General features: G+C 38.7%; 1 protein-coding gene across 5 annotated transcripts in view; it reads right to left on the reverse strand.

The window, feature by feature from the left end:
- LOC124167275 (tyrosine-protein phosphatase Lar) overlaps positions 1-23403 on the reverse strand; it is a 947012-nt gene that overhangs the window by 336013 nt on the left and 587596 nt on the right. For all 5 annotated transcript variants that reach the window (XM_046545185.1, XM_046545186.1, XM_046545184.1 and 2 more), the window contains exon 4: positions 17689-17826. In XM_046545185.1, the coding sequence (XP_046401141.1) occupies positions 17689-17826 (138 nt within the window). The remainder of the gene's footprint in view (positions 1-17688; positions 17827-23403) is intronic.

Genomic DNA, 23403 nt, shown 5'->3' on the forward strand with positions numbered 1-23403 from the left:
TTCACCATGGCACTAGAAGGATATTTAACATGAATTTACTGAGCGAAATTACAAACTTAGTGACGAAAACAAATTGGTATTGAATTAAGAGAGGGCCGTATGTGTAAGACACGAAATAATTTACTCAGGAACTGTTGACGTCGTGTGAGTCTCACTACAAAGAAAAATGAAAAACATCAAAGTAAAAAGTGCTTTGTCAGCTTCTTCTCAGCCACCGTAAAACTATAAGCAGAGGAAGAGTCTACGCGCACGCCGAGGATATTTCTTCCGAAATCTGCTTAGGCAAGGGAATACATCCGCCGACAAAGCAGTCTCAGTGAGAAGCTCTACAAGCAGAAGGAAGCAGGTCTAGGCACTACCGGGAAAAAAAAGGATTCTAGGACCACACCACGGTTACGACCTTACGATACGTCTATGCTGGCAGGGTGCGGGACGAAAATGGTGACGGAAAACAGGAGAGTAAGGCATCAACAGTAAAAATAGGAGATTGAAAGATGGTTTGAAGGATATGGAGAGAGATTATAAATGGGTCTAGCCCAAGGATAGGGTTTTACACTCTAATCTCAGCACCATCTATCAAGCAAAACTTAAAACAGTAGAGTCCCTTTAATCCGAACAAGTTTATTCCGAAAATCCGCCTAATCCGAACAGCTCCTAGGCGATTTTTTCAAAGAAAATTAACCTTTAGTTATTTACAGAACAGTTACATTCTTCATTATTAAGGAACATATTAACAATTATAACTATTATTAAAGTATTCCACCCAGTAAGATAGGTTTGCATGGAGCATTCACGAAGCATTCCGGCAGTTACCCCTCCCCTTATGGTCTTATATCGTCAATTCATAATAAGGCCAATTCCCTTTCATTCCATCTAAAAATCCTATTCTCTTCCTTATTCTCCTCGTTTACCCATCATTATACCCTCTTACACTGTTTTCAACATCCCCTCCCCGCTAAGCACTGGCTCCAGCCAAACCTCCTGTCTCTTAAGTATCTCTTCTAAATGCTGCTGACGACATGTAATCTTATAATTTCCCAGAACCATGTCGCATTTTTTGTGAACTTTTTCCATTTTTTTCATAACAATTGCAATCGTAGATTTAGCTTTTCGTTGCAGCCACCTTTAGAACTCTCGCATACATTCACACCGGTCTCCCTGATTCGAGCGGTGATTTTTTCACAGGCACGAAGGAAACGCCACGTTCACACCAGTGGAAGAAGGGAGAACCAAAAATTACGTAAAAGAGAGAGTTTAAGCAATACGTAAGCATATTTTTGGCAACTATAGACCCCTCTTTTCTCCTTTAAAGAAAAATAAGAATTTCTCGGACCTCACCCACCCAAACTTCCTTCGTTAAGATTTTTCGATATTTTATATTTTCTCTAATTGGAGTAAACTACATTTTATAGTAAGTATCTTTAATGAGTAAATTATAAATGCAGATTAATACCATGAAAAACTTAATATTAAAATAACTTATGAGTAATTATTATTATTTTCAGTGTTACATGTAACGCTTCATATCACCTGGGATTTCTGTACTTATTTCTTTGCTAAAGAGTGGGATCTTCCTGTTTTGCGTATGAAATGCTATTGCCTCCTCCCTTCGTCAGTAAAAGTAAACATTCCTCTCGTAGGAATGCTTCACATCGTACTCGAACATCCCCAAATGACTATCGGAGGACGAGGGAGGAACGATGAGAGATGAAAAAGTATTTAAGAGCCACTTGCCCACGCACACAGCCACGTATTCGATGGTGATAAACGCACGTGTCCAGGGTGGACGGATAGCGCGAGAGGTGGGCTAATCACGCGACACGCTCGCCCTCCCGTGGCGACGACTGACGGAGTGGAGGATATAAATCCCGAGGACGACACGCATAATGTTTTTATTTCCCCGCGACCACGTCGCATTTTTTTCCTGAAAACGCTGTTTGGAGGCCGAACACACACAACGCAAATGCCGTATATTATCACCCCAGTCATACCCTTCTCATCACGACTCTTACGCAGCAAACTTCTTTTTATGTGGCCATTACGACAGCAAAACCCAATGGTAATGTGAAAGGATTTCACATTGCGAAGGGATCTGTGGCTTTATGAGTGGACACTGACACGCAATAGTATTTTTTTACAATTTGACTGTGATGTACTCCGTAAAATTTTGAAAACAGCGCCTCTAAAACTGGAGGCAGAGAGTGTAACACATTAGCCGATCTAAATTCACAGGTTAAATTATTCCCTGAGTTTTAAAACTTCGTAAAATAACTAGGTTGAAATTTTTTGACGAAGCACTACACATACCGATTCCAATGAAATAACATCAAACCGATAATATGGCATTGCCGTTCAGAATAAAAACGTAAATTATGATTTTTTTGTGTTGATGATACCCCAACCACGCTATTCCTTGATTTTTGCCGCAGCTGAAAATCGACGGGGAAATTCCTTTAGCAATTCAATGAAGAGAGGAAGGTAGGCTATATTTGAAATATTACATAATCTTTGGTCATTACTTTAATTTTATAAATTACAATTTTTTAACTACAAAGCGCTATCTATTCCACCAATTTTCTGTCCTCATCAATTCTCTTGATATTGATCCGTTTTTCAATTAAAAATTTCACTGACTTGACATTATCTCATTTAACTCACTATGAATATATAGATTACGAAATGCTGATGCAGTGGCTACGGTAATCGGTTTGTTGTTTTATTTGATTTGAAATTGTAATTAACTTATTCATTTAACATTTGTTTGTTATAAGTACACTTAAAATAGGCGGTATTGCTGTATGTGTTCCATTTTATTCAAAATAAAAATTCAAAATTTCAAAATATAACATGGCGATGAAAAAATCATTAATTATATTAATTATATTTTTCCGAAGGTTCGTAGATTGTATGCACATCGGTTCAAGGAATAGACGCGAATTGCACGACTTTACTAAGCACACACCCATACAACCCACTGAAACTACACACGCCTTTACGCCCGCAGCGGTTCATCAGTCTTGATTAATCCTGAACACGCTTCCGATTAAATCGCTCAGGACCTGCCTCTCTGTTACGCAAGTGGTAGCGCCCTCCGCAATTACACGGCCAGGAGCGGAAGTAGACTCAGCAGCAGCGTCTGAGAAACCCAGGCCAGACTCACTGCAGAGAGAGAGAGATAGCTCTGGCAGTAAAGGGCGTATTCCACGTCAAATTAACTCGGAATTAACATAAGCACATGGCACCCAATAATCGGTTTAAGTGTGATCGGAAGGACACCGACGGAAGCGAGAAGGAAGGGTTGGAGATACTACGTTGGGAATGCGAATAGACGGGGTTCCTAGACTTCGACCACAGGACAATCAACTCTTCTTTTCTACTACATTTATATACTTTTATAAACTTTTATAAACCCATTTAAATACGCGTTAGTTACAGCACTGTTTAGTCTAACGTATTTCCCACGAGTTAGCCTTGATTTTTATTACCAATCTTTTTCAGTCTATCTCAGCCTATACAGCCATGGAACAAAAAACAATCAACAACAACCGTAACCAAAATACAGTCAATTTTTTCCGATGAGATATAGTGGAACAGCATATCGAAAAATACACAAAGAAAGTGTACTGCCCACAAATTCTATTATAAAAGCGTATCTTGCTATAATGCCATCCAGGATTAAATCCAAGAGGCGGCCCCAAATATAAATATGGAGGTGAATACTTGCAATTAATCGATTATCGTGGAAAATTACAAGCATTAATTTCAATACTTATCTATACTAGGGGCCTACTGGGGTCTCCTCTTGACTTTAACCCTTGAAGAAATTAAAACAATTAGAATGGAGTAGAAAAGAATAGTTGATTACCCTTTGGTCCGTGACACTAACCCCATTGTTGTAGTCTATTCGCATTCCCAATTCATCACAAAGGTAGAAAATATTAAATAATACCAACAATATGGAAAGATTCTTAAAAATATATATTCAACAAAATGGGAAAATTTCACTCCATCGCACTTGAATGTTCGTATTTTATTTCAATACAGAGGGGACTCTCTATGAGCCTTGATTCATTCCGTTACTTCGTTCGCTTTTTCATCGTTTCTCGAAAATTTCCGCAAGCGGATCGATGAGTGGATACCGATCCATTAGAAGTGAATGTTTGCAAAAGATTATTTGCGCTCGCGAGGAATAGCATTGAAGAGTTATTTCTTCTGAGAATTATATCGTCTCTAAAAAAAGTTTCGGGCAAGATATCTGATTAGAGTTTATTATTACCCCGTTACCTTCGGATTCCTCTACCGCTAGCGGAGTGCGAGGAAACTTTTATAAACCCATTTAAATACGCGTTAGTTACAGCACTGTTTAGTCTAACGTATTTCCCACGAGTTAGCCTTGATTTTTATTACCATTCTTTTCCAGTCTATCTCAGCCTATACAGCCATGGAACAAAAAACAATCAACAACAACCGTAACCAAAATACAGTCAATTTTTTCCGATGAGATATAGTGGAACAGCATATCGAAAAATACACAAAGAAAGTGTACTGCCCACAAATTCTATTATAAAAGCGTAGTAAACGTGTTTTAATTGCAATAAGTTCTGCTGATGATTGCAAGGCTGTCGAAACACGTTTTGTGAGCTGTTATATAAAATTAGTAGGAAGTAGGATATCTTTGATTATTATTGTAATATTATAACTATGTCATTTTCAGAGACCCGAGAATGACATAAAATGTCGAAACCATGGTCAGTAGAGGATTTTTACATTAAGGTGAGGAAATTACGTTGAAGGTTACTCTGGAATTCCACCGGGTCAGGCTCTCCAACTACATCTCGGCCGACGCGACGTTTCCATGTACGAGTTCGTAACCACACCAAACAAGCATAATTGCAACATGGCAATCGGCACAAATATCAATGGCTTACAAAATAACTAATTACAATTTCTAACAAACACATTTACTATCCGGTTGATGATTCATCTATCGTAATATTACACTAATATTGACGCATCTTCTTCGAAGAATTTATTTTCCGGTAAGGAGAGGAAGCTAGCCATCCTTATATATGGCATACATGAATAATTATGAGTAAGTAAGCATAGACACGAATAGATTTCACGCCATTTCTTTTCACCTTGCAAGTCCTTCTCTAGAGTACGCTAGGGTACGAGGAAACGGAAATATGGGAGACGTGTGTGCCCAGGGTCGGGTTGCCGAACGGTGTACAATTAAGGAACTCGAGAGATGAGATATTCTAATGAAGGCGACAGAGGCACAGCGAAACAAGCCTTCGCCTCGGATGCATAATTGATCGGATACGACGAAATGAGTCGGTCAAGGAGGAGGTGGGGGGGGGAAGAAATCCACTACTTTCCCAAGAACCCTTCCCTCCGTCCCCGATATCCTTCACCGCCTCGGGGAACGAATTCCATCGGTCGCCTTCCTTGGACTGTTTGTTTCAAACGATGGAAGAGCGATACTCCCGCAGGCAAGGGGAAAAAATTCTTCCTCCGCATCTCATCAATATTGAAGGTATGGAAGGATAGTCTTCCCTCAAGGAGGTTCCTAAGAATTCGGGCGAGGATGGGATATTCAAATGTTTCCGGAGAGGAAGCTGAGATGACCCGACTCAATTAAGACGATAGGTTCGCGACTACGTGATCCAAGTCAAATACTTTTCAGAGATGTTGTGGTAACTCGGAGTGGAATCGGGGTTGGGAGAGAGAATGGATAGCCATCGATGGGCTCTTTCAACATTTGTTTTAAATTTGTGATAGCATGCAAAAAATAAAGAAATACGTTTTTTTTTCTTTTTTCGATCAGTCACCTATTTCTCGAGAAATTCACGGCTAATAATCGACGAGCTTAACCCTAATGCAGTTAATTTGGTGACGTCAGAGTTGATAATCGTGTCTCAGCTATTCACGCATCGATCTCCCAGCGGTTTGTTGTTGTTCATACTCTCGTGAGAGGTTTCATCTCTCGTTTTATCTCCACCTAAGGGCTTTGAACGGGCTTTGTAAACGAGTTGAAGAGGTGGAACCAAAATTGCGTCACCAACTCTTCTGAAATGGGTGGCAACGTTTGGTAATTTTTTTAAATTCAAGTTGGCGAGAGAATGGCAGAATGAGTTTTTTTTCTTGGTAACCAATCTTTCCCTCTCCTCTGCCGGAAGCATTCGATGATCTGAGTGCACGGTCCTACTACCAACTGTCCGTATTGGTGGATCAGTACAAGAATGGAAAAAATAATTTACAACCAAGAAGGGTCATTTAATTTCATACAAACAGGAACAATTCGTCTATAAACACACCACTTTAACTATAACTTTTCTTTATTTAACAGAAATAAAATATCAAGGCCAAATAAAAGAAGTCATTAAAAAGACAAGTATTAACAAACATTTAATTACTCAGAAATCTAAAAATATGTCAACAACCTTTTTTCCTTTTGCATTACGAAAGAGAATGGGGCAATTTTAAGTCGTAAAAATCACTGGAGATAATATCTATGAATAATTGAGAATTAATACCGATGAAACATTGAAAGAAGGTATTTGGTATGTGGACCATTTGTTTGGTAATATTACTAGCATGCGCGTAAAATATTTTTTTTGCGAGGATTTCTACTTTCTCTTTTCATTGTTGTTTAGCTGTTACTCTATCATATTTCTGATTTAAAGTTCAATTTATCAAGCTATTTATCACCTCACAGTTTTTATGACAGCCATGATGGTGTAGGAGACGTGTCTCACTGTGGAATAAATGTATTTTAAATAAAACCTACGCACGAATTTCATATTCTATTCTATCCTGAGTTTAAAATTAAAATTACCGTGGAATCAAGTTTGCCGGAAGTAGATTAATTCCATTTCACCGAAAAAAAGGTGGAGAAGAGGATATTGCTTGGGAAGTGGTTGCAAATAATTCAAGGAGGCCTGGATATTCAAATACTTCTCGGGAGGAAGATGGGATGATCCAACTCCATTAAGTTCTCTAAAGGTTCGAAAAGAATGGGAAAATGGAGATCTATGAACTGGGAGGCGGTTACATTATTCCAAACTTCGGTTCAGAGTGTAGCACTGTGGGTGGCGCTGTATATCTCTCTACGCTTTCAAATGAAACGGGCTCCTATCTCCCAGATAAATCTTTAAAATTGTGGTCGCATGGTGAACTGGGTGCAAAAAATGTTGCGTAACGTTGAGATACATCGAGATTAAAGATACCCAGACAAAATATATCCAGATATTTTCTTACTCGTTACTGGTGAAGATTTGACTACAAAGTGTCGCGTTTTATGATGCTGAAGGGAATGAGAAAAAGTTTAATAAGAGCCGGTAGGTGTTAAAAAATACTTGAATTGGGAAGAGTACAAACAAATGAGGTGGATTCCTTCCAGAAAACATTAAATGCACGCAACTCCGGCTTTCTCAAAATTGTTAGCGACTTAATTTCATCATTAGAACCACTACAGAATAAAATGCATTCAGTCACAGCATTACGCACATGAAAATACGATTTAACCTTTGTTGGTAGTCTTACAAAGGTTGAAACCGCCTTGCTCGTCCAAATCTTCTATTTAATACCTTTAGATAATAAAAACAGCTTGTAGGCATACGACATTTCTCAATGAACTTTCGCAAAGTATCAACTTCCACCATTCATTTCGTATGAAATTTAGGTATGGTTATGAATGCAAAACGTGAAATTAAGGGATAAAAGATAATTAAGTAAGTGTTTAACATAAGGCCTGATGTAGCCCTTCAATAGGAAACAAATAATGAAAAAGTCACAGAATTACGAGGCAATAATAAAGTGCTTAAGAATACCCACACGCTTACAAGATTTGAAATTACCTATTTGCTCGAAAAAAATTGATGATGCATTAGCAACATATACAAATAGATGATATTGATAATTCCAGTAACTGGTACTACAGAATTAAAAATATTGTTTTTCCAATTCTATGTAAAGAGAAATAATGCTTAACTGAAAGTCCTGGACGGGAGAGATGAAAATGGTGAGAATTTCAATGAAAAGGGTGGTACAATATTTTTTTTTCAAATTAAGAATTATTTACTGGTAATAAGATAAAAATGATGAGCCAAAGTGTAAATAAAAATATTATTCGCTTATTATTATAAGCGATGGAAAAAATACCGCCACCCTCTCTCACTTCAACCATCAAGGACACGCCTTCATGACCAACAAAATGGCGGAGATGACAATAAGTGATTAGAATGAAAAAGATTACCCGAGAAGAATGAACGCGAGTCAATTCTCCACCATCCAGTCCAACTTTAACCGAAACTTAATTCAAGACGCACTTACCCGGATTAAGTTGCGATTAATCAAGGCATTTTTCAAAAGGCGGAGCGTTCAGAATTACGAGGATAGTTTGCCGAACGAGAAAGAAGGATTAATCAGACGGCCATTAAATCGGGGGAAGCCAGCCTCAGGTGTCCAACTATCGCGAATGCCTCCACCGCAAGTCGCGGAGGGAAGTAAAATTTATTCCCCCGATTGTTAGGTTAGTTGGGATGAGTAGGATTCGACCGATCCGACTGAATCAGGTTAATTCGAGGATTTTCTTAGGCGCATAAGCGAATCCCCCCCCCCCCAATCCCCCTACAGATTTAAACGGAGACAAAGGGGGATTCGCGCAATTTCCGGCTAATAAAGATTTTATTCCTCGGAATGGATTTCATGCTGCTAGGAATGGCGAGCATTTTGATGCATCACTTCATTTGCGAGCGTAAGGAAAACCACTCATTCAAGGATTTACTGATCTTACGTGCCCTGGCTTAAGAGCCATTTATGATAAACAGCTCGAAATCTCCGAAATCTAAAGCATAAATTTACAAACGTATGAATTCTGAAATTCGCTTCGATTCGCATAGAGAAGGCAATCGCGTAAATTACACAATTAATTAAAAAATAACAAAGAGGAAAGTTTAATGGAAATGAATACTTCAAAGTAAAAAAGATAAGTAACAATTAGATTGAATAAGTCTTAATGAAAACAACGAGCGTAAAAGGTACAACAACAAGGCAACAAGGACGTTCATACCTTCTCATAATAACAAAAGGAGAAGATCACAAATTGATTACCAGGGAAAGATTAATTTTAATGAATGCATAGTCTTTGACTTAACTCGAAGGTGGAAGCAACGAGAAATTCCCGATGTTAAATAAAGAATAATTTATACATTTTTACCGTTTTTATCACAGCATTAAAAAATAACACCTGACCCAATAGACTATTATCATCCACAATAAGCAACGAGGAATTCTTTTTAGAATAAAACAGAAAGTTTAACAGATAACAATAATTAGTGGAAACAGTGGAGGATCGATGAACAGGCCAACTTTGTAGGATTGAGCTAGCTGTGTTACCGAGGCATTATAGGTATGTGGCAGTCCGGCTGAAATTCAAACCGTCCCACTGACGCGGGGATTAATCAATTCCAATCCCACAGATAGAAGGACCCAGTTTATGGACAACTAGGTTCTCTAGGGATTGCCGGATGAGGTCACAAGCCCAGTTCCAGAGATATCCTAGGAGCCTAGCGATCGGTGACAGACGACGGAGTTGCTAATAGTGAGCATCCAAAGCAAATTATAGTACGCGTTAGAACACCTTGGGAAGGAGACACTTAAACGATATCGTTACGATTTCACCATACATTAAATCTTTCAGGAAGGATCAATCAAAAAATTATTTCCAATTCAAATCAATTAAAATCTATTGGAGTAATCCCCTGCCAATAACTTTCCCCAAGTCGTAACCTATCTTTTCACTGCGTGGAGATTTCTCGGGATCGCCATCGGGGTAAGTAATTGCGTTATTGCCGACGTTTTAATGTTCTACTTGGCCATCGTCTTCAGGGATAATAGCAACATTGAGTATAGACCTGAAGTATTGCAACTCTGAAGTACTGGAGAGTATTGAAGACGATGGAAGAAGTCGGACATCGAAACGTCGGCAGTGATGCAGTTTCTGACCCGGTAGCGATCCCGAGAACTCTTTACGTAATCTATTCGACGGGAAAGCACTAAACCTTTCTTCATGTATTTTCACTCCTTCTATCTAAAAAAAACAACAAAGAGTCAAAGCTACACATGTAGTCACATAATATTTTTAATTACTAGCTGACGTTTTTTAGCAGTGAAACATAGATAATGAAACTAATTATTATCACCATTGCGGAATAGCAATTGTATTTCCTATTTCCTGTATTAAAATGGAAACATGAATAGTCCACTAAGAACAAGCTAACATTTTCACTTCGATCAAATTAGTTATTGACAGCTCAATTACAGAATTGCATTGATAATATATTTTTAATTGTAGAATTAATTATAGTATTATGAAAGACAAGATATTTATAGAATTTCTTATAAGGAATAAACAAAAAAGGAATTATAGAGGGGCATTTGAATTGATATTAAAGGGCATCGCAGTTCCTTTTTTCTTGGTAGCTCTTGGACAGAGCCACACATATTATCCATTTCTCTCAAGCGCAGAGCCGTACGGGAAGGCGAAGGGCATATTCAATGCACCGACAGCTTTGATACCTCTTTGAATACCTCACAGAGGAATTCATCTGCACTTCTGTTTGGTCCAGCATCTTCAAAGGCATGGCACTTCGACGGAGAGCTTTTTATGCCCTTTGGCAAGTGAATTCTACAGCCGGTAGTTGCACCTAGGTTACGAGATAATGGAACACGAAGTGCTCCCATGGTAGAAGGAGTAGAGTAACAACGATAGCTTGTCGATGGTTCTTTGATTATCAGCCGTGATTTGATTCAATAGAGAAGAAAGCTATCAACAACGACTAAAATTAATGCGGTTATTCTATCGCTGATACTACCAAATATTTGCAGGATGTATATTTTTTATGGCACTACTCAGGATCATAAAATATTTCAACTTACATAACATTTATGTATCATTAAAAATCTTCCTAGACGCAATTTACGACAGAGATTTTATTTCATTGCGCACATTATCGGAAGTGAAGATGCAGCTAGACTTATCAACAATGCCGTTTAATTATCTTCCATATATCTCTTAAATAGATAAATAGTAGAGGGTATAATTTTAACAAACTTGCAATACAAATGCAGATACAAATGATACATAATATTATGCCCTAAGAAAAATCAAGCGATCTTTCAAAACCTTGGTGCAATGGCACACTCCTCGGCCAAATAATTTCTCCGTCTTTTTTCAGAAAAATGTGTAAATTCTGATGTACCATCAAATGGGGCCTGGAGAAACATACGATCCAAAGCCTATTTGATAATGGGAAAAGTCGAATGAAAATAATAGTATTTTTAGTTTGGCTTCCTACGATAATATCCTGATATTACATCGATAACAAGGCCATTTTACTCTGCCTATTAAAATCAATAAATAGAGCTCTAAATTAACGAAATAATGAAGTAAATATTCGCTAAATGGGCCCAAATGCTTTTGAAACATTAAATGACGGCGAAATTATGGTGAAAGTGTATCGGGAAAATCGATATATTTCTCCTCAAAACAGCAAAAGAAATAGATCATCATAAGCAAAACAAAATTCCATGACGTTAAAGTAATACTCGGGTGACATTCATGAAATTTCTCTGAGGCCTAAAGGAGAGTAAGAAAAAAGAAGGAATGAAGATAAAAGAATCATTTCTCTTTCTCGCGTTCGAATGATTCCTTTCCGATTACATTCCTTCGGAACACAGCTCTTGCAACAGAAGATATCTGAAAGCGGCTTTGGCCGCGATCCATATTTCAACTGGATTACCTCCGATTGGGGCCGAAAAATTTTCCGAGCACTGACGACGGCACAGAACACGTTGAGGAGCAGCAAAGAGAAAGGAAGGAGGGTGCTTCGACAACCCCTCTTCGGGATTTACTCAACTGCTTCCCCAACAACCCCGCGAGAGATGCAAAAAATAAACCAGCGATCAAAGACAAGGACAATCAAACGGGACATGAAAGCCGATGCGGGCACATAAACCGACGCTCTATCCCCCTCTGATCCGCCTCTGCTCTTAATCCAAGGGAAAAAAAGAATGCGAAAATGTAAACGTGACTGCGGCGAGAAAAAGATCTTTTCCTGAAACGTCTGGTGGAAGCACAACGCTAACTTTGAGAGGAGAAAGGGTCCGAGCAAAGTCTTCGTCACCTCACATCTTTTGACCTTTCACCTAACGTCGTGAAAGCCCGGCAAGGCTAGTACTGCCACGCTGCAGAGGATAAGAAGAAATTCTTGGTCCACGACGTCTTTAGGGGTCATTCTCTTTTCTTTGCCTTTCACTCAGGACCCCTTTGTCTTCCCCATGCCCCTGCGTTGAAAGCATTATAAAAAAGCATGATAAGAAGACCGACTCGGACGCATCAATTCGCAGTTGAAAGAGAAAAATATACTTTTCAGGCCAAAATATCTTTCCTGCCGAGGGATGTTTAAGAGAAAGTGATTGTGGAGAGATCGTGATCACAGAGATGACAGGAGAGCGTTTGCCCACAGTCCGGAAGTTGCAAAGAGGCGACATCTTTGTAGAAAGTTGATGAAACTAGTGGAGCTGCTGTAATACTAGGAAGGGAGAGAAACAACACTATGGGGTTTTGCGCTTGTTCTATGCCAGTAAAAAAATGAAATATATCCAACATTTGCTCAGGATTACAGGGCCCGAAATTTAGATTATATTCTCGAGAAAATAGTTAAGGCGCCGAGGAGAACAGACCAATTGTGATATGAAAAGCGTGGGGTCATCGAGAGGAAGTCATTAACAGTCGACATATGCAGTCAAAATTAGCAGCAACACAGAACACCAACATAAATTTTCCGCGAGATAGCAGCGTAGGGTAATATAATATGTTTTAAACGATTGATGCGTAAGAACAAAAGAAAAAGTATCACCGGCCGAACCACACAACTTCTTTTTTGCTAAAAATTATTCATTTAAAGCCAACGCTATCATCTGGAAGTATTCACGCTACCTAAAGTACATTCTTGCCAACATTTCCATCAAATATCACACTTTAAAATTTAACCTCAGCACTTAGTGAAATGAAAAAATTTAATTTCTGCGAATCAGTTAAATGATGGTAAAGCTCTGCTCTCTACACCCTGAAAATTTCATCTTGTTAACACTATTCACGAAAATAAGACAAAATACCACCATGGATGGGAGGGTGTGATCCATTTTCGAAACTTCATTGCTGCTTTACCCTAGGATCAGGAATCCGCCACTGCCTTCAAGGGAAATCTAAACAGCGTTGGTGGAGGAGGAAGGGGTTGATGATAGAGGAGACAAGTTTATTATAAACGGAAGAGCAGAAAAGGAAGTTAAAACGGATGGACGGGCACCGAAGAAGTTAATTAGTGTCACGGAAAGAGCCTATTTTGCTTTGAGCGCTCGCAGTGAAAAAAAAGCCTTTTTCCGCCTCACTCGCCGGATTGAGTTTTGTAGGTAGGAGAGCGAAGAGTAAGGTCAAGCCGAAGGCCTCGTCCGAAATATTTATCGCCCGGCTGCCACGATTCTGTCCGCTTCTGTCACTTTGTCCACGCGATTCTGCAAAAGGACCGAAGCGATTTTTTTTCAGGACAACCACTCGCATACCAGAAGGACTAAACTTAAAAATTCATTGTAAATACACTTCCTTTGACCAGGCAGGAGGATGAAGTTTTTCGTTGGAAGGAACAACACGAACAATTTTTTCTGCTTTTTGGCGACGACGATTATAAGATTTATTATATGCAATTCCAGCCTTTATATGATTAGGATGCATTCACACTGGTTGATCACACGGGAAGAAATTAAGCAGCCAAAAATTGACAAAATGACTCTATGAAATGAACAAACATATTAGCAATTGCATTCGTAAAAAAGAGTCGCATGATTGGGAAAGGCCGCCTGTTGAACTCCAATAATTTTTTTCAATATCCAGGTGAAGATTTCAACTATTTAAATACTTTCACGGCAAAATAACTTTTTTTGCATAACACAAGTGTCAAATGCTTTGCTCGCCACTGAGATACATTTGTGCTGATAAGGCAAGCCTGCGAAGTTTTAAGTAAAATATCTGCGAGCTAATAAAAACCAAAATACCTAATCAAGGGCAGGAAATTAAAATTAGGCAGTGCAGTTAGAACAAATGAAGACAAAAATAAAATCAATAATTAGCGGTGATGAATCACATATTATCATTTCTTTTACATTGAATAAAATTTTCATACGCGAGAGAAAAATAAAGCTCTCTAAATAAATATACGTAAAACAATAGAAAAATCAAACTGTTTAAATGAAAAAATCGAAAATAAATTAACCACATCGTTTTAGCTACTCAAGCCAAAGTTTGAAACAAAAACACAGTTTTGAGAATAAGGAAAACATAAATGTCAATGTCACGCCGTTGCTTACCAGAGATCAATACACCGTGTAAGCGCAGACCAAATCATAAGAGCTCAAGCCGAAGGGAAGTTTGACAGCTGTAGATGGGCTTAGTGTTAATCCCGGATTTAGTCGCATGTGTCTAGCGGCAAAGGACTCAACTCATGACTCCCAACAGGAATCCCAGACCCTAATCCAGATTGCGGCCGCGCTACCTAGCGACCCCCAGACTCAGTAAATTCAGCTAGCAGTGCCATGACATCATCAGTTTACCATACCAGCAAAAACATGCACTATTTGATCAGCTATTTGTTTTCTAGAATGTCTTAAAGAATCAAAAAAATCACTCTGGTAATCGCAAGATGTTATAAAAATCCTCTAGCTACATAATCAACCATGAAAATGGAAGTAATAGTTACCCTATTTAGGTTTTAGATATTACTTGAGTGATGCAGTCATTATCCCTTCAAGCTCCACGACTGTTACATAGTTAAGTATGTAAAGACATCTATTTTAATATTTAATTTATAATCAAACTAAATGAATACGAATATTGAAAATAATTCGAAAAAAAAAATTTATAATTATGATAAATATGAATAAAGCGATGATGCACTTAAATTCGCCAGATAAAGGTGAGGATCACGCTTTGATTCTTTGCCTGGCATTCCCTCTGATTGCAAAAGCGCTTACGAGAACATGAGAGAGAAAAATCCGATTTTTTCACCTCTCGAGCTTATCATTTTTATTCCTGTACCATTGACTTACTATCCTGAACCATGTTGAGAGAATGCGAATAAATGATAATCACAAATGTAAGCTGAACGGCTATTGTGAAAGTAATAAAGATAAAAAGTTAAGGCGTAACGAAGGATTATAATGCTCAAGAAAGAATTAGAACGAGGGGTGTCAAAGCCTTAGTTCAGGCAGCTCAACAACACTGCATTCGATAGCTCATGTGGATCATACTTAATTCAATACAAAGGAGTCATGTTCAGTCTACGCTCGGTACGGGATCAGCTGAGACGTGCCATGTGCCACGCACATCTCCCAGAATCAGGGGTGCCGACTTACAAAAAATATTGGGGGGGCCCAAACCGGGGATCTTGCCCCAGGAAATATTATAAGTAGTGAGTTTTAAGTTTTTTAAGCAATTTAGAAGAGCCATATGATCAACGTTAGAGCCCTGATAACTCGAATCTCGATATCTGGACACTCCGGGGAAAATCAGCAAGCCTGACACATTTTTTCCTCACACCCATAACGAATTTTTGAGGGGGCTCGGGGGCCCTCAAACCCCATGGAGTCGGCGCCACTGCCCAGAATGGCCGAGGTTAATGAATTTAAAATGGAAAAAATGCGCACATTTCGAACGAGAAAAAGAGCTTTCTTTAATAGCTTCACTTTCGTAGAGATCTCTAGTATTTTATTGAGCAAATCACACTTTAATGCGAATTAAATGATAAGCGATAAAACCTCAAAATGCATTCACTTCTCATGCCCATCAAGAGCGTATGGTGCACAATGCACAAGATCTTTCCCAAGATGGCAAAATGCGCATTTTTTTGGATTAACTCGGGGAGAAGGTATCAGTATTCCATTGTTTTTTTTAGTTCAGCGATGTGGAGTCGTGGCGGAAAAGATTTACATCCACCGACGATCCGTCGCGTGTCACCCCGCGTTACTGTGATACGAATGAATAATAAAAATGAATTCGAATATTCCTGGTATGAGAGAAAATCGAGGCGGTGAAGTATGGCACACCTCTCCCATTTAAACGAAAGGTAGATGGGAGGTCGGGACACAATACCCGGGTGGGATATAAAGTTACAGAATAACGATGCGCCGACGAACTCTGTTTTGTTTTATCCCGCACGCAAGCATCACCCGTAGATGCCTGAATGGACGCGAAACGCAGCCAAAGGCGGCGATAAATGAAAATTATACTTTCGTTCTACGCTGGCCGTCTGTGCAACAGTTTCAACGCTTTCGTTCCATGCACGGAAACACTCCGCAACACGTTGCGACGACTACTGATCATGCCGGAATGGGTTCCGAATTTTTCCGTTGGGAAACTCATTTGATCGGTGAATTAAAGAGAGGAATCAGAGGATATGGTAGCAGTTCAAACAACCGGATTTTTCAAGAGTTTTTAATTTTAAATAATGAATAAAAAGACTGGTTCCCATGGCATCAATATTTAGAGGGGCAAGTTGAAAAAGTCGAGAGAGGGAATAAAACGATAAACGTGCTGGACAGAGAGTCAATGAAACGGTACTTAAAAGCTCTTCTCATTTCCAAATAATCTCGGCCTACACAAATATGAATATAAAAATGTGCTGGCCTTTGGAATCGGAATAGGTCCTGTTTTCGAAATAGTCTTTTTGAGGATTAACAAATAATAATCTACAGTTTTTGACGTGGATTCGACTGATACAGGGATTATTATTTTGAAATAGGTACTTGAAATCATCATATTTTTCTAAGAGCGTAGAAAGCCCCCAATCAAGTCCCGCCCGGAAAAAAAATATTTCAATCTCTACCACGGAGCAGAGGGTTTTATTAGGTCACCGGGTGATATAATCTATAGAAGAGTTGCTTCATGGCGTACTTGAGATACATGTGGTCAAAATCACTGACCACTTTAGATTTACTGCAATATTTTAACATGAGAACAAAGAAATCATCTCAGGTTTTGGCAATGACGCGGCTGACAAAAATGATAAGTTCATATTCATATTGGAGTCCTGAAACCTCTCCAGAAATACACGACTATTTTACGATTTCTTTGAATAAGTCAAAAAATTTTAACTGCTGAGATTTATTTTATTATCCTAAGAATAAATAAACAGTTACATTGCAAGACGTCAAAATCGTATTCTCACCTACCTTCTCTCAATATTAGTGAAATTGGACACAGAAATATTTCCACTGAGTTCTATTTTGACATTACAACAACATGTTTGTGACAACGATACGCGTACTGTCAAAATAAATCTCAACTAAGAACTTTCATCATTTCTTGCCTCACATAATACCAGGTATTCTCCCAATATCCTATTGTGATGGCACGAATCTATCGCTAGAGTTTCATTTGAGACATGTATTGTCGCAAGTACTGAAACACATATTGTTTCCTCTACTGTACCAATGGTAAACCTTTTTAATATGCAAACTGCTGAGTAAACATGTTCAATCATAAGCACTGATGTCCTTTCCACATCACGCCCAAATAGTGCCGGCACGGAAGGAGTCATCCACGGAATAAAATGAGAGAGAATGTGCACTTACTGTCGTAGACGGTGAGCATCGCTTCCGCGCTGACGGCGTCACCGACTCCATTCTCAGCCACGCACTCGTACGAAGCGTCATCTCGTCCAGGGCGCACGGGTTCGATTCTCAGCAGCAAAGCGGCCTTTCCGCCTCGATCTGTGAATAGAAAAACATGCGAAAACATCATTATAGATATGAATTTAGAATTATACGGAAACGTCAGACAAATTAATTCTCGCATTCATCCTCCTCCAGACAGATTTCATTATGTCCTCCTAGATGAAGTTAAATTCGTATATAACTAACGCAATCATTTACAACAAGTTAACCTTTTACGGAGAAATATCGTAAAACAACATATCAAATGGTAAAAAATATGGTACCTTAATTCATTTCACAGCTCTACAAAACGTGCTTCGATTGGGTTGAATGATTCGAGGTATCTGACGATGATTTCAGGCCAACACGTGTTGCAGAGCGGTGAAATAAATTTTAGTGGCCAGTACGATATCTTTCTTTATCATTTACACTAAGGATGGTACTTGCAATAAAAATCACTAGCCTTAGCCGGGATACGAACTCGAATCTCCCAATTGCCGGTCAGGTATGCCAACAGTAACTCCAAAAAGCCATCTTCTTCCAAGTCAAACCTCATGCAGGGTTTTCCGAACAAGGTTTTGAATGTAGTACTTACAACATCACAAATAGCTTTCCTTACTATATGCAGTGTTTATACTGTAGCACGAAATTAGAGTAAATATTTTTAAAAATCTGCCAGTTTCGCGTGAATTAAAATATTGTATCGGAGAAAATAGCGGGTTAAACTGCCAAATTCGAGGACTGGAATATACGAACCAGAGTCAATACATATAATTCATTCCGAAGCTTTCAAGAAACCAACATAAGTTTTAAACTTGTAGTATATTAACAAAAAAACCAATCGAGTGGAAGTGTTAAGGCCTCTTTAAGTTTTCAGGAGAACCCAAAAATGCATGAAGTATAGAGATTGTAACTCATTACCTAACACACCGAATTTATTTCTTTGTTTATACACTAACGTAAATGTGAAACAAGGAATAAATTAATCACATGTGTCAATTTTTTATCATCAGAGGTTAATGCAAATTAATTATCTCATTTCTACGGCCTTTTTTGACTATAATATCCTATATATTTTTCCTTTTAATGATAGGTAGAACATAAAAATTGCTTCGAGGTAGGATTTCAAATTTAAAATTAAAAAAATAAACATGGGTTCAAAGTGAAATGAAACAGTTAAATGAAAATAGAGCTATGGTTATATCAAAAAGCTGAAAATAACGGTAATTTTGAAACATATTCATTGAAAACATAGCATTCTACACACTCCAGCGCAGCTTTTTATCGTTGAAAGATACTATTTAGCTGAAAACTTAGCATAATAGATGTAAGCATAGAATAAGATATTAACTACCAAGTGTAGCAGAGTACAAGAAACTGAAGCTATTATTATCATCAAAATTTATCTGTATATGACTTTGAATGAACTCATCAGTTAACAGGGATCTTACGAAGAAAACATGCCCTAGTGCTGATAGACGGAAAAGAGTCCCATAGTCAAGATATTGCTTTTATACATATATACACTTACTATTCACATTTTTACCTCCTTTTCAAGACGCCTTTCTTTATGATGGAGGGATTTCCACCCCATGCACCTACTTGTTAAATCCCAAAGACTAGGTCCTTCCAAGCTCGCAGAAACATTGATCTAAGGCGTTAGGGGATTATCCATGCTGAAAGACAAGTAGTCGTAATTCATTCAACCGAGGTCGTCGTCATCTCTACGTGCCAACTCTAGCGACGGCACGGCTCCCGGCTATTTCCTGCAAAACCCCTTCACTCACACGTTATGCCATCTCGTTACGATTCATTTTTTCCTCCTCGCGCTAAGCTTGTTTTTCAATTTTTCCCCAACGGCCATTGGAGTACCCCATAAAGTCTATCCGAGTGGCGCCCCATTCTTTTTTTTCTTGTATTTAACCCTACCCCTCCCCACTAGCTCATCCCAACCTGAATTGTCTGCTCTCTCTGGATGTTTACAGTCTTCCCCCCTCCCTTCCCAACGCTCAGAACTGAACTGAATTAGCCTCGCCCCCCCTCCCCTGAGATTCCTACCTTGCCCAACCCAAACCCTCACTCATTCCCTATACTTCTTCATCGCTTCATCCATCTTTAATGCGAAGCTTGCTTAAAATTCTCGGCGAACTAGTTCAGGCTTTTACGCTCCAGATAGCCCTTCTTCCTCCTCGCAAGAACCACCGCTGGGGGGAGGGGGAAAAGTCGGGGGCACGGAAGGGGCAAAAGGGGAAGTTTGGGATAAAGTTTTATCGCAGTGCTTGCTCCCCATTCGACAAGCTGTACGTTTCCGCCGGGGAGACTTCGTAGGTGCTCGTAGAATTAAGGTTTGGGGGTTGGAGGGGATTAAAAAATATCTTCCTCTCGATGCATCTCTTTCTATCTCTGTCCCTCAGAACTTGTGATTCACAAGTGTGTGCTTACGGTTTTTTTTTTTTTTTTTTTTTTAACTCTCGATTTTAGACGCTCGAATTGTCCGCGCGCGCTCCGAGATCGGAAACTTTTCCGTTTTCCGCGAATGTTTTTTTTTTAATTTTTAAAAAATTCCACTTGTTTCCCTATATTCGTTTTTTTCTGTTCAGTTGGCATTATTACTGCAGCTCATCAGCTCGCCTCGAGATTCGGCGTTCTTCAGGCTTCGCGTGGCATTGGAGAACGTTTTCAGGGACCGAACTCGTTATTCTCATTTCTTTCCGATTTTGTTTTTCGTGGATTTTTCGTTCATTAAATTGGATTTGCTTGAATTGCCGAGGTTACCTACTCGTCCCGAAATCTCGTCCTGTCGAAATCAAATTTTTTGCATCACACATTTTCTCGACACCGGGAATGTACAATTCGCACTTCAATACCGAGTTTTTTTTTAACATTCCATTGTTTTAGCACGCATAAACGTCATTAGCCATTCATCATTTACGGTTTTGTAGACATAAAATTATAAAATACTTCTTTATGAGTAATTCGAAAGTAATACATTTATTCTGAAATATTTCACAGGGTTTTTTTTCTTGCTGACTACGGTTAAATGAGCCATAACCTCTACCTCACTCTGTCAACTTTATACTAATATTTCAGGACTACTCGTGAATATCTCCATTTATGTTACAAACATTTTCATCAAAGTAGGTCATTGGGTCATTGTAAATAACGCACGGTTAGAAATATAGCCTCTTAAGTGCTCAATTTGCATCAATGTTAAATCACTGATTATGTGAAAGAAATTATGTAGGTAAAATTTTAATGAGAAAACCTACTTGCTGAGGGGACGATTTGTTATTATCACATTTATAAGTATTTTTTCTAGCTTTTTTTTCCGTAAAACTTATTATGTTCGTGCTAAGGAATGCTAAAAGCTTTCTTTTAAATCGACGGCTTATCCAACGTTTGGGTCTACGAAAAACCCAAGACCCTTTTAATGACACAAGGATGCTATCAAATAATAATAGATGCTTAAGCCTGCGAAGGGAAAAAGATGTGTAAAAGAAATATTAAAACCAAGATATAGTGTACCTTTTGGCTTCAACTATTAATGCAGTTTCAAAAATTTACCCCCATGATAATGCTCTCAAAGTCCTTGTCATTAAATTCCATTTTTACATTTAAAAAATAATTTTTCAGTTCATTATTCCATCGATTGTAGCTTATAATTTTAAGTAAATATTTTATCCGCAGTATTTAATTTCCATGAAATATCAAAGGTATGAATGCGATTGCAATGTGTCAGGGATATATCAAGGATCGTCAAGGATATATTGAACATTTCAAACATACCTCTACCCCTTAATTCCTCGAGTCAAATAATGTAATGGCAATTTGGAAAGCATTGTATCGACAGTTGACATCACTATACCATTCCCTGACCAGTTACCCAACATACCAGATTTTGTACATACACTGACAAGGGCATTCTATCCAAGAGAATGGTCTTTATGAAGAAAAAATAGAGGAGTTATGTATGACATCCGAAGATCCAAGCTTGATGGAGTGGATTTTTTCCATATGGCAATAAGTACTAGCATTTTTCCACGATAATAAAATTTGTTACGACCTAGGTTTAAATGCTATTACATCACCTTATAGGTGATCTTGACGATTTGAAGCCTAGGTCGTAATAAATTTTATAATAGCGGAAAATTAGAAGTATTTATTTCGTTGTGTTTTACGGATGGGATGAACATGTTTCAGACGTTTACCTAGATCAGCAAAAGAAGAGCTGAGAATGATAACTGATGATGTTTTAAAGCGCTAATGACCTTTCAAATATGCAGTAAAAGTCGCTCATAACGAATTTCAGGGGACCGTCGTTCCATTTTGTTATAAACGGTATTTATTTATACCCATAGTAACGGATAAATCACAGGATTGCCGGATAATATTCCGTAAATCGTCTTTAATATTTATGCAACAGATCCGTAACAATTAACCATCGTCACACCATTTCCATCAAACGGCGGCGAAGGAAAGTATTTTAAGATCAACAGTACAACTATATGTGATGAACCATTGTGTAATGCGAACGGTTATGAATCATCATGAACTATGTGGTGATTGACGCCCGTGAAAACAGCTAAGGTAAGGAACGGTTAAGTAGCGAGGACGGCTTTGATATCTTTATGAAAAAGGAAATAATTCTCCAAGGGACCAAACAATAGTTTGTAACAGCAGGGATTTCGTATCATCCAAAAGCATCACTCGCGGAAAAGTTAACAATGGCGATCAATGGAAAGTCCGAATGACCGGGAGCTCAACGCGTTATGGGCGAGATTTCGTTACTTGCGTGATCGTTGTAAGCGAGTTTTCACTGAATTTCCCCGCGACACAAAACCGTCTCTTTAGCACTAAGATAGGCACAGATTAATCTCCTTCCTCATTCTAGGTGCGGAAGTGAGAGTGGCTAGCGGGAGGGAGAAACCACACAGTTGCCACGGCGTAGTTTCTCAAACTCCAGGCATCCAGTTTCTAGTTTTAAGCCCGAGTGTTTACTGTGCCCGTGACTGTAGCATCGTTTAAAGTTTTGGCGAGGGCGTTTCTCCATTCGCACAAGGAAAAGTTTGCTGGATCCTGCTCTCCACCAACCCCCCTGTGATAATTTGGGTTTAGAAACTAAAGTTTTTGTACTGTTTTTTTTTTAGTGCCTTGTCCTCTCCGAATTTACTTGTTTTTGTTGTAAGCTATGAGAAAGAGGCGCCTTGAAAATTATGAGGCATCCTGTGAAAGTGCAGAGGGAAATAATACATAACACGCAGTTACTATCAACTACCTGAAGTTATACCAGTGCCCATGAGTTACTTGTTTTTTTTTGTTTTTTTATTTTATTTTATACTCAAACCACCGGATACAGCTCTTATTGGCGATTTTATACCAGGGTATTCAACAAATGTAACAAGTAAACGTACACAAACAACCATGCCTGGACCGGGGAAACCTACCCAGGCGGGACTCGAACCCGCGACCTCTTGTTTGGCAGGCGAGAACGTTTCCCCGCTGCCACCGAGGCCGGCAAATATAACAGCAATACAGAATTGTTGCAGAATATAACAGCAAATGATTCAAGGGTAGGAAACCAACTCATCGAAATCTCAAAATTATTTCCTTAACTTCAATTATCAGTACCCCACC

Source organism: Ischnura elegans, chromosome 10 (assembly GCF_921293095.1).
Source record: "Ischnura elegans chromosome 10, ioIscEleg1.1, whole genome shotgun sequence".
NCBI lineage: Eukaryota > Metazoa > Arthropoda > Insecta > Odonata > Coenagrionidae > Ischnura > Ischnura elegans.